Source organism: Agelaius tricolor, unplaced genomic scaffold (assembly GCF_023055355.1).
Source record: "Agelaius tricolor isolate 1412-34295 unplaced genomic scaffold, bAgeTri1.0.p SCAF_6, whole genome shotgun sequence".
In the NCBI taxonomy this organism is placed as follows: Eukaryota; Metazoa; Chordata; class Aves; order Passeriformes; family Icteridae; genus Agelaius; species Agelaius tricolor.
This window is the reverse complement of record NW_027269266.1, coordinates 14,690,927-14,705,205: the sequence shown is the minus strand read 5'-3', so window position 1 is coordinate 14,705,205 and position 14,279 is coordinate 14,690,927. Positions and strand designations below refer to the sequence as shown.

General features: G+C 37.6%; 1 protein-coding gene and 1 long non-coding RNA gene across 2 annotated transcripts in view; one reads left to right on the top strand and one right to left on the bottom strand.

Annotated features, from left to right (window-relative positions):
• Positions 1-14,279, top strand: part of MYO3A (myosin IIIA) — a 114,322-nt gene that overhangs the window by 19,334 nt on the left and 80,709 nt on the right. The window contains exons 4-5 of the mRNA XM_071428785.1: positions 11,634-11,738; positions 12,503-12,602. Coding sequence (XP_071284886.1) covers positions 11,634-11,738; positions 12,503-12,602 — 205 coding nt within the window. The remainder of the gene's footprint in view (positions 1-11,633; positions 11,739-12,502; positions 12,603-14,279) is intronic.
• On the bottom strand, positions 2,101-5,650 carry LOC139591411 (uncharacterized). The gene is made up of 3 exons (XR_011679638.1): positions 5,592-5,650; positions 4,663-4,755; positions 2,101-2,156 (listed from the first exon to the last, which is right to left on the bottom strand). It is a non-coding gene; the product is annotated as an uncharacterized lncRNA (long non-coding RNA).

The window sequence follows — 14,279 nt, the reverse complement described above, 5'->3', positions numbered from 1 at the left end:
CCTCTTCAGGGGGCTGTTTATGCCCAAGCAGGCTGGGCACAAAAAAGCAAAGCTCAGGGCAGGATGAGTAGTTCTGCCTTCTCTCTTGCTGAGAGAGTGCTCAGTGCTGTGCTGTGCAAGAGTCCTGATGTGTAAAGCCAGCAGTAAAGAGTTTTTTCCCCATTAGCTTGATCTTTTTCCTTTCTCAGCTCATGGAGTTGTCACTCTTCATGGCACCTCTCTGTGCGTGGAAGAGGAAGAGAGGAGTGGCTGTCAGTGTTGTAAAGCAACTAATTCTTTTTCTAGATGTGCAAAGATATTTGGCTAAAAATATTTGCAGCCTTGGGTTCTGCAGCCTGCAAGGAAAACACAGAGCCTGGGAAGTCGCTGATCATGCAAAAGTTCAGTGAACAAATTCATGCCATTGAAGGTGTTGGGACTTCAATTGTTGAATTCCATTTGACTGAAGATTTTTTAAAAAATCATACAATTATAATGAATCAAGAAGCATTTGGGCAACACTCTCAGACACATGGTGTGAGTCTTGGGGTTGTCCTGTGCAGGGCCAGGAGCTGATCTCAATGATCCTTGTGGGTCACTTCCAACTCAGAATATTCTGTGATTCTATAAGGAGAGGGTAGAAGTATAGACTGGAGTTGTTTTAATTGCTGTGACAGTTTAGCAAGAGTGGGAAAATCCAAATTCAGTCACTTGATTCTTTTGGTGAGGCCTCTCTGAGTAATGAACAGTGGCTGGAGTCAGCCCCACAGGAATTTGCCTTGAAGCAAGACCCAACAGTCTCTCTTTAGCTTCTAAAAAGATGAGCCTACCTGAGATGAACTAGACACATCACTGTATCAGTTACTTCTCTTTTGCATGAAATAGAGAACCCTGTGGTATGGACAATTTAATAATTTATTTAGGATTTTCCTTTGGCATGTTTACAGTATGCTTTTGTTAGATATAGGAATGACTATATGCAGATGTGTTTCCATCTATAGGAATAAAGGCAAGCTATGGATTTCAAAAAAGCTTTGAACGGAAGTTGTGCTGTTTAATGGAATATATAATAAGAGTTATAATAGGAAAACAGATATACAGCTGTTCCTGGTATGTGATATTTGCTATAAAACAGTAATGTTTCAGGCGATTAGTATAGTGGAAAATAACAAGTTCATTTAGATTTCATAAAAGGCTGAGTAAAGGGCAGGAAGCTGTCATTTGCCTAAATATTATTAGCTATTTTCAAATGGCATATATAGCAGAAAAATTAAACAATGGAAAATTGCTTTTTCATATTTCTTAACACAGGTCATTTTTCAGAAATGTCTTTGGTTATAATTGCTCTATTCAAACCAACACTGAATGTTTTGATCCATTACATGCCTGAATTGGGCTTGATTTCTCCATTTCTAATGTGTCCCTCTTTGCTTCCCAATTATAGCAATTTTTCATTCTTGAATCATATCCTATTTTTTCAAGACCAAAGATGTGTGGCTACAACTATCATTTAATGCTTCAAACTTTTACTAAATACTCATAATTTCTCTGCATAATTAATATTTCATAATACATTGTGCTTTGCACTGTTTGCATCTTTTAAATGACTGGTTATGGCCCACCTTGCTGGAGAATACTCACATGCAAAAACCTGGTTCTCAGTAACCCCTAACAATTTTTGCCACCACGCAGTAAAGCAGAAGCCCAGAAAATAGTTTTACAATACCACTATTTAATTCAGTAGCATAGGAATAATATGCCTCTCACATTCTCATATTTAACATCACTTTGCTTTCTGTGCATTTTATTTTTGAACACAATTTTTTCCAAAGATGTAAAGCAATTTAAAAACAAAATGAAACAAAACAGCAAAACCCACATTTGTGTAGTTTTTGATTAGATCCAAGATAACCAGACCTCCTTTACCTGTAATGGAGCATCATTCATTGAAAGAATGCTTGGACTGAGAGTTGTTTTTTCCTTCTTTGAGGGTTTGCTTTCTGACACCTGATGGTTAGGTGCTTAAATTCAACTGTGGTAGAACAATTTTGCTGCTTTTGTGCTCAGTTTACATGCTGGGTCTCTTTATAAAGGGAGTGACTGAAGGCAGTCCAGTGGTAGGGAGAGGGGTCTCCTCCCCATTCTTTGTCAGGCAGAGGTGGATGAAAGCTGCTGACCTAAAGGAGAAAAGTACTATAGCAAGGAACAAGGAACTGGGAGGTTCAGAAACAAGATTGGTGTCAGTGGTGATGAAAGGTTTCCTGGGGTCCAGAAATAATGCCAGCATTTGTTGCTGCTGACTTTGCTGAAATCAAAGCCTGGAAGCAGGGAACTGCCTTACACATACACAGTGAGCAGGGAGAGATTGGTTTACAAAACACTTTAATTTCAATTCTGTCCAATCTAGTCTCTCCAAGTTAATCATTCCAGTAGTTCATTAAAATAAGAAAAAAAGGAGAAGAAAAATATGGCTTCTGAGTTTAGCACCATTTTGCTCTTATAAAAAGTATCTTTAAGAAAGTCCTTTAGAATATGCTTGCTTAGTAGGGTCCTGTGACAGAGTCCCCCAGCTCCTTTCATGTGATGTGTCCCACACACTCCCATGAGGAGACAAATTGCCTTAGGGATGAGTGGGATTCAGCTTCACTCCTTTTGTAGAAACAGCCTTTAGACAAGCCCCATTGTTTGGATCTGTGCTTCCCCAGCCATGATTTCAAACTCAATAGGGAAGATTTCTATTGCAGTAATTTAAATTACAGTGAATTAGGCTAAATTACTGTCTTTGTGTAGAAACACACACATAAAATGGATTATGAGTGGTGTGGACATGGCAGTACTTGGCACTACTGTCCAAACCCTGAATAATATAGAAATGATGCTACAGAAAAGGAAGGTGCTTTGAAATGTTTCTTAACTGGTGAAGAGTGAACAAAAGTAACACAGCTCCAAGCAGGAAATAAAAGCTGTGAAGTGCCTGCTGTTACCACAGGCTGCCCTATTTGCTTGGGGGTTTCTGTGTGTGTTCTAGAGCCTCAGCTAAGGTTTGCAGCACAGTAGAAATAGTTCTGTCATTATGCATCCCAAAGTTAGTCCCTGTTTTTTCTCCCTAGCCAAGGGAATGGTTTTGCCCTCTAAATGTTATTTTTACCACTGTTCCTTGTGTATGATAAAATGACGAATTGCACTGTTTGCTTTATCAAAATCTTCTTTCTTCATAAGATGCTTCTTGTATTTGCTCAGAAAGTCCTGGCTTTTTACTGACCAATGCCTCTCAGTTTTGTAGTTAGGTTACCTCTTATTTTGCAAAATGACCCTTCCATTTATTTGATTATTTAAAAATTACAGCTGTGCTATGGTGTTGCCAGGCCATGAAGCTATAGTTGAAGCTCATTCACAATTTCTGTTTTAAATATATTTCACTCCCAGTTGCTTTCCAACTTTTTTTACAAAAATTGCTTGGTACCACTTCAGCTGTATAATCTTTTGAGAAGATGTGGACAGGTGATACATTGATTTCTTCATTAGCAACTTGATGGGGATGTAAATATAACATAAAGATTGTGAAATATGGGATGGTGTAATGTAAAGTTTGTGCTGGGATGAACTAGAAGGGGAATTGAGTGAGGCTCTGTCCATTAAACCTTTGTAATAGCACTATCACCTTCTTGCCCTTTTTTCACGATATTACAAATGTTTTAGAACAGAAAAATCCTTCTTTTCGGGATTAGGGTTTTCTTTTTCTTGTTTATGTAAAGTCTGTTTGGCTTCATTCAATTATGCTGATTTTGAAAGAAGAAATTTAGGCAATAATTGCATAATTGCGACTTTTCCATTTCGGCCATGATGTGAAGATATCTGTGATCTGACTGAGAAATATGAATTTGTGAAGGCCAGCATTGCATAAGATGAAACAGACAAACTTTTCCTCTGGCTGGCTGTCTTGTCAGTGCATGTGCATGGCAAAGAAAATAAGAAGTTAAAAACCAAACTGAAAGGAAAGAAATCAAAAGCAACAAATAAACACCCGTGAGGCTGTGACTAACACAGCCCCGGAGGTGCTGGATGATATAAGATAGCAAAATCATAAATACCCCATGGTTTTTGATCACTGGAGCAAAATAATTCAGGAAAGATGCCTGTTTCAGTAATACAATTTGTTCACGCTAAATTGAAAGCAATCAACTAAAAGCATAGAGAAACCATTGCTGTGGTTTCTTTGGGTTATGGGGTGTCTTGTCCAGTTGTTAGGAAAAACAGGAACTACAGTGCACATCTTTCTTCCATTGGAGATGAAGTTAGGACTGTGCTGCACAGACAGGAGCTGTGTAGTGAACCACTCAGCCCATTGAAGAAACTGATTTACTTTCCTGTAAGTTTTCACAAGAACCTTCAGGTATGGGTGGTAGGTGTTAAGTGCTGTCAGTGGAATGTGCTCTTTGGCAGTAAATAATTATGAAAACATGTCACACTGTAGGCAGAGAGTAAGAATTACTGGTCACAGCTGAACTGTGAAATGGACAGCCCATGGAGCTCTTGTTTGGAGAGAGAAGGCAAAGAAAGTGACTCTGGAAATGGCTGTATGAGGTAGATTCTGTTCTGTTCTGTTCTCATAGAGATCTCTTTTTAAAAGAGGTGGAAGGAAATTTGAGTGAAAAAGGCCCCAAAATAGTTGCTTTCACTCACCTAGGAAAAGAAAGGATGGTAAAATGACAGCAGGGCAAAGATAATGGGCTTAGAGAGAGTATGCTTTAGCTGGCTTCAGGAGCTGGTGGGTACCTGTATGTACAAAAAATAATGTAAAAATACAGGAAAATACCAGGGTAGCTGTCAGTTCTTTAAACACATTAAAAACACAATAACAAATTAGCTGGTGCAGACAAAAACAGAAGCACAGTAAGAGACTAGTAAGAATGCAATTTCAGAATGCCTTCGAATAGGAGAAACAAAAATGCTCTCTAAAGCATTTAAAGGCAAGTTCAGAGGGTCTAATGTGGGGAGTGGTAAAGACAAGGTTACTAGAGAAATGAGATACAGGAATACTTAGTATTTGTCTTTACAAAGCAAAGAAAAATAATGTCCTAGGAAAATATAGATCAATCTTCTTAACTTTGAAACCCATAATGGTTCCAGAAACACTGTAGAACAAGCAGAACCCAGTAACATAAGTGGTCAACTTGGACTGGACCAGAACAAATTAGTACAATGTAATCTTTTAACATGATAATGTGTCTTTTGTGAGGATTTTATGTGGTCCCATGTGACATGCTTGTGAGGAAAATGTGGAAATACAGAAATTTCACAAAAACAATAAAACAAATTACCTCTTCTTCACAAAACTGGATTTAGTTCTTCACAAAACTGGATTTAGTTCACTTTTAGGCTGGGAGAATCTCAAGTGCGCATCTGCTTTTGGTCTGTTTCTGTTCAGTAATAACTTGAGTGATGAAAAAAAGTCCACATTAAAAGTTGAAGTAGATACCTAGTTTAATTACAGGCACATTGGGGAATAGCATCAGATTCACAGCTGTGAATAGCAGAGAAATTTTTTTGAATCACAGAAGAGAGATTCATGCAAAGTACTGCTATCCATAGGAAGAAGAAATGGGACATACCTGACCAGGCTGTGGTTCTGCAGAAAGGGATTATCTGTAAAGTGGAGATTATTATGGTCTGCTCATCTTTTCTCAGCTAAAACAAGACTTCCAAGGAATTCTGTATGCAGTTTGGGCAAAATGTGAGACAAATATCAGTGGCAAATTGAAGGCAGTCCAAGTTGAGAAAATGTGGAGAATTTCAAGAGGTTAAAGCAATTAACACTGTACAGCCTAAAAAAGAGAAAAAATGGTGTATCATGACAGTAGTCTGACAGAGATGGAAATAGAAAATAATGATAATTTATTATCAGATACTGCTGAAAGGAAAGGCAGAAGTAATGCAGTTTTGTTGGAAGCAAAAAGGATTCAGGTTGGATAGCAGGAAAAATGCTCTATCAGGCTAGAGAAACACAGAAACAGGCTACTTAGAAGGACTGGAATCTTCCTCAATGGGAGATTTTTAGGAGCAAGTTAGACATATATCTGCCATATCTGCAAGTACCAGGTCTCTACACAGTGCGTATGCGGTGGACTAAGTGATTTCTTGAGATCCCTTTTACTCCTCTGCTTCTGTAATTTTATGATTACAAACCAGCAACAGCTAAGAATCTTCTGTTCTTACAGCAGTCAGTCTTAAAAAAAAGGTGCAGTCAGCTCAGAGACTGGCAGTGCTGCTTAGGAGAGCAGGTCAGATTATTGATCTATTCCAAGAACAGGGAAAAAAATAGAGATTAGTGCCTATGATGCTGATAGCATTCCTATATGTGATAACATTAAAGCAAGGTTGGACTTTCTTTCATAACTGTAATTCATTCATGACATAAATTGTGCATTGTGTGATGTGCTGCCCAGTCATTTATCTCTGAGCAGCCTGTAAAGATAGGGAAGGAAGTAATTGTAGTTGTCCCATTGTTTGCATCCAAGCTAGTGAAGGAAGATGAAAGCACCTTGACAACTGCAGGATGCAAGCAAACAGTACCTGACAGCTTAGTACAGATGCATAAGTCAGGAGCAGTTGGATGATTAAAGGCTCTAATAGCCCCAGCAAAAGTGCAGCTGATGGTTTTCTTAATAGGGGAGCTGATGCTAAATCTTCAATGGGCATCAGAATCGAGAGGAGCTGAAGAGGAGAAATGTGTAACTGGGTCAGGTGAAGAGTGACTAAGACTTAAAAAGAACATCTGCATGACTGTGATGCAATGGCAATTTTTAGTGAGATTTCATGGGTTTAGGATCATACTTTTCTATATTTATTTTTTTTTGCTTAAGATAGCTTAGCATACTAATAGCTCGATTACAGTGGCACATGGTTGTGGCAGATGGGTGGGTGGAGAACTGCATGTCATCTCACTCTGAGTCTTTGCCTTTTTGAGTGCCAGAAAATCATAAGGGAGGAGCCCTTTTCTGCCACTGTAGGAGGTTCCTAAGCACCTCTTTTGGCAGAGCTATGCATGGCCATCAGAGCTACAGCTCTTGAAGGCAGATTTTTAATTGATCAAGCTTTCTATTAAATTTTTCTTTCCATTGGTTTAGGTATGCAAGATTTCCTTTGTTCTTTCCCACTCTTTCTGCTTTCTGAAAATCCAGACTAGGAGCTGAATATTGTAAAATTAATAAATTCTGAACCATATAAAAGTACAGCATGGAAGGGACCTTTGGAAGTTTTTTGGTCCAACCCCTTGCTCAAACACTATTAACTGAAATGTTACAGGTTTGTCTTTTCAATTCAAGTTTGAATATCTCCAAGGATGGACATAACACAGACTCCTGTGTAATCTCTCCCAGTGCTTAACTGAGTGGGAAAATTTTTCATTTATGTCCAGTAGGAATCTTCTGTCTTGCAGTGGGGGGGGTTTTGCCTCTCATCCTTTGCTGTGTGACACTAGGAAGATTCTGTCTCTGTCTTCTCCACCTTATTTTAGGTAGCCTCAAGCCTTCAATTTACCCTCCTTTTAGTTGCTTGTTTTTGCACATAATATTTGCATTGTATTGATGCAGGCACTGAAAAAATTGCTGGTAAGGAAAAAATACCTCTAAATCACAAGGGGACAATAGAATAAGTGACTAATATTAATTTGATGAAAATTGCCCATGTGCAAAGTTCTGCAAATTTGCCCATGTGCAAAATTGCCCATGTGCAAATTTCTAAGTTACTTCCCTGTGGGGCAACCATGAATATCTTCCCTTCCTCTGTCTCACAGGCTGGACATTCCAAGAGTCTGTCCCTTTAATCTGAGTATATTCAAAGCAAAACTGGGGCTTCCATCTGATATAAACCACAAGAAATGTTTCTGTGTATGCAAGAGAATGTGTGTGAATGTGTGGGGGTTTCTAGTGTGGGACAGAAAAACAGAGTTATGATCCTCTCCTCCCAGAAGAGGTCATGTCTCATGACAGGTGAAAGGTCATTTGATTTGGAGACTTGCTTTGACCTTCAGGGTGGGGAGCAGCCCTGGGGCAGAGCTCAGGCAGGCATGTAGCTCCTGCTCTATGGCTGTCCCAAGTTCTCTGTGCATCTGTTGTTCTTTGCTTAGTGCTTGTCATCAAGTTGTTCTGAGGAGATTTTACCAAATGCTGTAGAGCAAATGGCACAGACTGATCAGCTGCTTGGTCATGTAAGTTCACAATGTTTGCAACAAAGTAATAGCCACCAGCACCTCCCTTCACCTCATGCTTCACTGAAAACTGGAAAGATCTTTTTTAAAAATTATGTCTGTTGTCTTCATGATTTCTTGTCATCCAAGCATTTCAGTTGACTTAACTTGAACTGAGCAGCTTTACTAAGAGGCTTAACAGTGTTTTTATTGTGGACAGCATACTACTAAGAAGCAGCAGATATCATAATTATAAGCTGCAATATTTAACAACACCCCAGGAAACTTTCTGTCTGGCAGTACTGCTAAATAACATTTATCCCATAATCTCTCATTAAAGGATTGTATAAATCAAGGTTATGTGATTTTTTAAAAATAATTTAGGGTTTTTTACTACTCTAAGTTTCTATAGACTAGATCTTGATCAACATCCCCAAGGATAATTTATTTCCTTTCTACTCAGACTCCCAAGCAAGCATGGTCCATCTCTGTATTGGGCAGGAGTATTGTAACTTTCTGCAGCTTCTTGTTTTGAGATAGAAAAGCCAGACTCGTTAGGAGAGGAATTTTTTGAGGTGTGTATGATACCTCTGGATTGAGTACACATGCAGCTTGATAACCTGAGTAAGGAGAAAGAATCACCATTTCAGCTTTAGTTGTGTGCAGGTTTTAGGGACATATGGCAGCTTCACCTCCAAAAAATGCACAGTAGAGATAGGAAATTAGGGCAGATACAAGATTTTATCCATGATGATAAAAATAGAACAAAGTTAATACTAACCTGTGTCATCGTTGTCGTCATCATTCCCCCTCCTGCCCACACAGTGTAGAGCACACACATGCAGTGTCTGCCATAATCTCCTTTTCTAATTGTGGTTGTATTCCAATAATCCCTTTTCCTCCTTATAGCTGCTTGCACTCTAATACCCAGCCTTTTTTCCCCTCTTCCTCCCATGCTGGTGGTCTCAGAAAAATATTTATTGTCTGATGTAAGAGAAAGTAGTACAGCTCTAGAACATCCTCAGCTGAACTTTGTCTAAGCAGCCACCCTGCCTTGGGATTTGGTGGAGGGTTTCCATGGTGGTAGGGCTGACCTCTGGGTTCTTTATTTCAAGACCTTTTTAGCTGACCTTTTATATACTCTGGTTCAGTTTTTGTTTTGTCTAAAATAATCACAGTTTTAGTATCTTACTTTACCCGATATTTTCAGTAAGTTTTATCTTGCAATGCAAATATTTATCTCGTAATGAAGATTTATATCTTATGAGAGTAGTAGAAAAATTAGTTAGAGCAACATGTTAAAGAAAGGGAATATTAATATTGCTGACCCAGGCAAATAAGTTCAGTATTGGCTTTACTGCCCAAGCTTTAAAGAGGGTGATTTCTGAGATGTAGTTTCTCCCTTCTTCTGCCTACAAAAAGAATATATTCATTTATGCATTGGTATTCTTTACATTGAACAGGTATGCAGCTCTGTAAAGAAAAAAGATCCATCTGTTAGAGGCAAAATATAATATGAGATAATGAAGAAAAATAATTTGAAGAATATCATATGTGTAATGTATTTCATAATTGGTTTGTTACTTGTCAGACAGTTTCAGTGCTCTGAATTCAAGAGCTTTAAATTAACCAGAATTTTCATAATCCTTTTGATTTGATTAAATATGTCAGTGATGTGCCAAAGTTAAAATGATAGAAACCCTGAAAAAAATGTCATTGTGAAAACATAACTAACTTGAAAAAGTCAGTGTAGAAGGCAGACCAGCATGGCTAATGGCAATAAATGAAATCCTGCTTGGGACTCTGATCCTTATCCAGCAAAGCATTTAATCCCATCATTTAAGCATAGGAGTTCTTCCCTCTCTGAGCATGCATATTGTGCCACTTAGGTAAGGGTGAGGTTAAGTGAGTTCCAGGACTGATGCCGCAGAGCTCAGCCCCTGTCAGACCAGAGCCTTTGCTGCCCTGATGGGGGAAACATCTTGCAACAAGTGTTATGTATTGAATGGCATTTCTGTAGGCATTCCTGTGGTGCAAGTTCAGAGCAGCCTAGGGGTTTCAAAGGTAGTCAGAGAATTATTGTTATGTTTGAGTAGAAAAGGATAAAAAATGCTTCTTACTGTAAGGTGCAAATATTTTTTTAATTGCAGCACAGAAAAAATGTAGGGGTAAAGAAGAACAGATGAAAAATACACTTATACAAAAGAATCTGATGTCTAGAATTCTGCAGTTGAAAGGTTTTACTGGTAAATTATGCTCTTGGTTTGAATATACTTTAAATGTAGTGCAAAGGAATTACTGTTTTGTGCTGCATTGTTAAAATAGTTTACATGGAAATTTAGTTTCATGTGAAAAGCTACTAGATGATAATACTGTGTAAGAATAAAAGTTTATTTTACTGTTTTATTGGAAGCAGCTACTCCTTTACAGAGGCAAATGGCTCTTCAATCAATGAGTATTGTCAGGTGCATTATGGATAGTTTAAGGGCTTAAGTGCCTACTTCATCTTTGCAGATGTGTAACTCCTACAGTAGTAGGTACCCACTAAAGTTACATCGTTGCTTATTCCAGCAGAAAAATTGTAAATTATAAAAATGAACATATGAAGTACTGCAGTCCAAACTAATCTGCTGGTAATGTGTGCTCACTATCATTTCTAGAGAGCAAGGCCAGGTCTCTTCTCCCCACAAAAATGGGACAGGACAGGGGTGTGCAGGAGTCTGGCTGGGCTCTCTCCTCTGGAGACTGGGAGAGGATTGTCCAGAGCAGACTGTGGCTCTACATCTGGAACAAGGAGCTGACAGGGCTGATACAACAAGGGCTATAATTAATACTACACCCACAGCACACCTTGTTTCAGTGGGAGACCTTTCTTTCCACAGTGCTTTCATCATATTCCACAATGCCCATGCCTTGTGTATCACATCTCCCTATGCTAGGAATTAAGTGCTGCTTGGCAAAAAAGGCAGCTTTACCCTTGGTAGGTTTCATGCTGCGGAAATTTTTCTGCTGCCTGTCTACTGATGACTTAAATCCATTTTTTCTGTGCATAGCTTTTGTACCTGAGAATTGATGTTGCAATAATCTGCATTGGTAGCGAGTTCCACATGATGAATATAAGAAGCAATTAATATGCCCCACAAAACATGCCTTCACAGCTAATTTATTGCATTGTAATCTACTTCTGTTTCAGTGAAAAGCAATCATGGATATAGGAAAACAAAGAGATACACTACTATACTTGTGTTTGGACAAGAAGAATTAAATGCAGAAAGTAGTGAAAAATAATTGGCAAAAATTGCTGTGTATGTTGTTTGTATAAATAGTAGACTTAAGGACAAATTTGTGGTTTGTCAGTTTAGTAGAATCTCATTTGGCTACAGATATAAAAAATACTGAAAATGAAAACCAGGTGGTTACTACAACACTCCTTAATTCCTTTTTATATTTCACTTATGTTTTGTAGCTGTGCAATGGTGGATCTGTGACTGATCTTGTGAAGGGATTTCTGAAGAGAGGCGAAAGGATGAATGAACTTATAATTGCTTACATTTTACGTGAAGCTCTGATGGTAAGATAGGCTTTCAATGAAAGGACAGTCAATATTCAGCTCATACTTTTTCTTGAAATGAATGAAGATCATGTCCCCACTAACACAGCTCACTATCTTGTATTATAGCAGTGTTTAATGAAATCAAGGCAATGTGTAATTAGGATGGTTCTTTTTAAGCAAACAAGGTAAACAGCAGTTAATCTGTTCATTTCACTAGTAAGAGAATGGAAATTGATTTCTGACCATTGATCAATTTTCTTAGCAAATACAGTTTACCATCAAAATTGCTTTTCTTCTAAGAAATAGCAGAAATACCATCAAAATACTGTTCAGCCTCCTATGTCTGGATCCAAACTTTTTAAAGTAAAATAATCCACATATCTAACAAAATCAAACCCTGCTTCAAGAATTTGGTTCTGCTCATTAGGATCAACTGTCTTTATTTATCATTTTCTTATAACTGGAATTTTACTTTCTCTGGTGTAATTTAGTTCTCAGTAGTTTTCTTTGAGTTTATGATTTAAAGTTATTATATGTAGGTTTATAGTGATATTTTTATGCTCTCATCTTAAAATTTCTATTTGTCATAAAGTAGGGCAATGAAAGAATATTTTTCCTTGTCATGTGGCAAGTGGTTTTGCAGTAAGAATGACATCCCTGTGGTTTTGGATTAAAAAAATGTTTCAAGTATTTTTCATTCTTTTCCACTACCTTGTTTCTGCAAATGTAGTATGGAGGACAGAGATGTTGTTAAAAGTTCATATTTACATCTCGCCTTCCAGGGACTGCAGCACTTGCATGAAAACAAAACTATCCACCGTGATATTAAGGGAAATAATATCCTTTTGACCACTGAAGGAGGAGTCAAGCTTGTGGATTTTGGTATGTTATGTTTACTTATATGTACAATGTTTTACACCTGAAGTATGGAAAATAGAGTGAATAAACCAGAAAATACTAACTGTGTTAATTCTTTGTTAAAAATCACTTGGATAACCAATGTTGCTTTTTTAAACTTGATAGATATTGTAGTAATTTTGGTAATGCTGTTTCAATAGCATGGCTAAAAAGCAGGAATTATAATACACTGGTGGTAAGTGCCAAATGCCTTGAGGCACAGAGTAAGTGAAATGGCAAAGCAAGAATATAGGATTCAAAATAAAGTTGGTGTTCAGTTCCTCCAGGAACCACACACTGGTTGAGTGAAATTAGGAGTTGATAGTAAAAAGCTTCATGTTTTATATGAGAGCATTTAAAATTTAATAGGTATTGTGAAGAATGGGAGTGCTCCACCTCAGATGCATATACTTCCTTTATTTGATTTAAAACAAAACAAGAGATATTTGAAGGCAGTAGAGGAGGAAATATTATATAGGTTATCCCCACTTTCTAAAGCCCGGGAAGACAGATTTTGACAAATCTAAATCTGAGGATTGGTGTTAAAAGGGTCAGTTGAAGCCTGTTAGGCCTAAAGGGATTCCTGAATGCTCCCATCTTTGGTGTCACCACCAAAAGGGAAGAGGAGAGATGTGGATAAGTGGATGCAACCTGTTATTTATCAGCAATACCACAGTCATTTGCCTAAAAGGTTATGTTTGTTTCATGTGAGGGGTATAAAAATTTGCAGTGCTTGATGTTATGAACGATTATGTTCAGGTAGAACACTGCCTTTTTATGTTAAAAGTAAATTTATTGGTCACTATTTTACAGCACAGCAGACAACTGTAAATATATTTAATTCAGCAGGTGGAAAATGTTTGTTTTTCCTTTGTCCTCCTATTTTGTTAATGATTCTGATGTAATTGATATATAACAATTGTTTAAACTAATAATGGGATTTTAACTCTTTTTCTGGCCAGTAGGTTGTATTTGTGGAACTCTCGTGACTTCACACACAAATTCCCAAAACTGTTAGGGTTAGTAATTATTTTGAAATGTCATGTATTTCCTTTATATTCCTCAGATAAAATCTTCCATTGAAAAATCTTTGTATTTCCTAAATCATCTGCAATATACTTACTAGTATTTTCTGGTAGTCTGGAAGTTTATTGTGAGGCAAAAATCAGTATTTTTACACACAGACTTTTAATTTGTTGTGGAAAAAATTTTTAAGGTGCTGGAGGCAATTAGTGGATCAATGCTTCTGAAAATTAAATCATTTATGCAGATATCAAAACTTACAAGCTGTAGGGATGAGGACCTGAATTTTTTATTCCCCAGGTACTGCAATCTCCTGATAAGGCTGTAATTTAAAAATAATCTTCAATTCTTGTGGGAAAATTGTGATGCCAAAATACAGATTAGAACATGCACAAGAAACAAATATACCTACACACACATTTATGTGGGCTCAAAAGGAGCCTGCAATAGCTGCAGTCTGTCCTCTCAAAGGAATATACAAATGGCACTTCAACTTTGGAGTAGATTGATATTTTCCCTGGCTTTCCCCCACCTCCCCAGGAAGAAAAACAATCTGAAGCCAATAATGAGTAGTTTCAGATGGAATAAATTTATAGTCTTCATAAAATCATCATGGAAGATGTACCGTTCACCATTCAA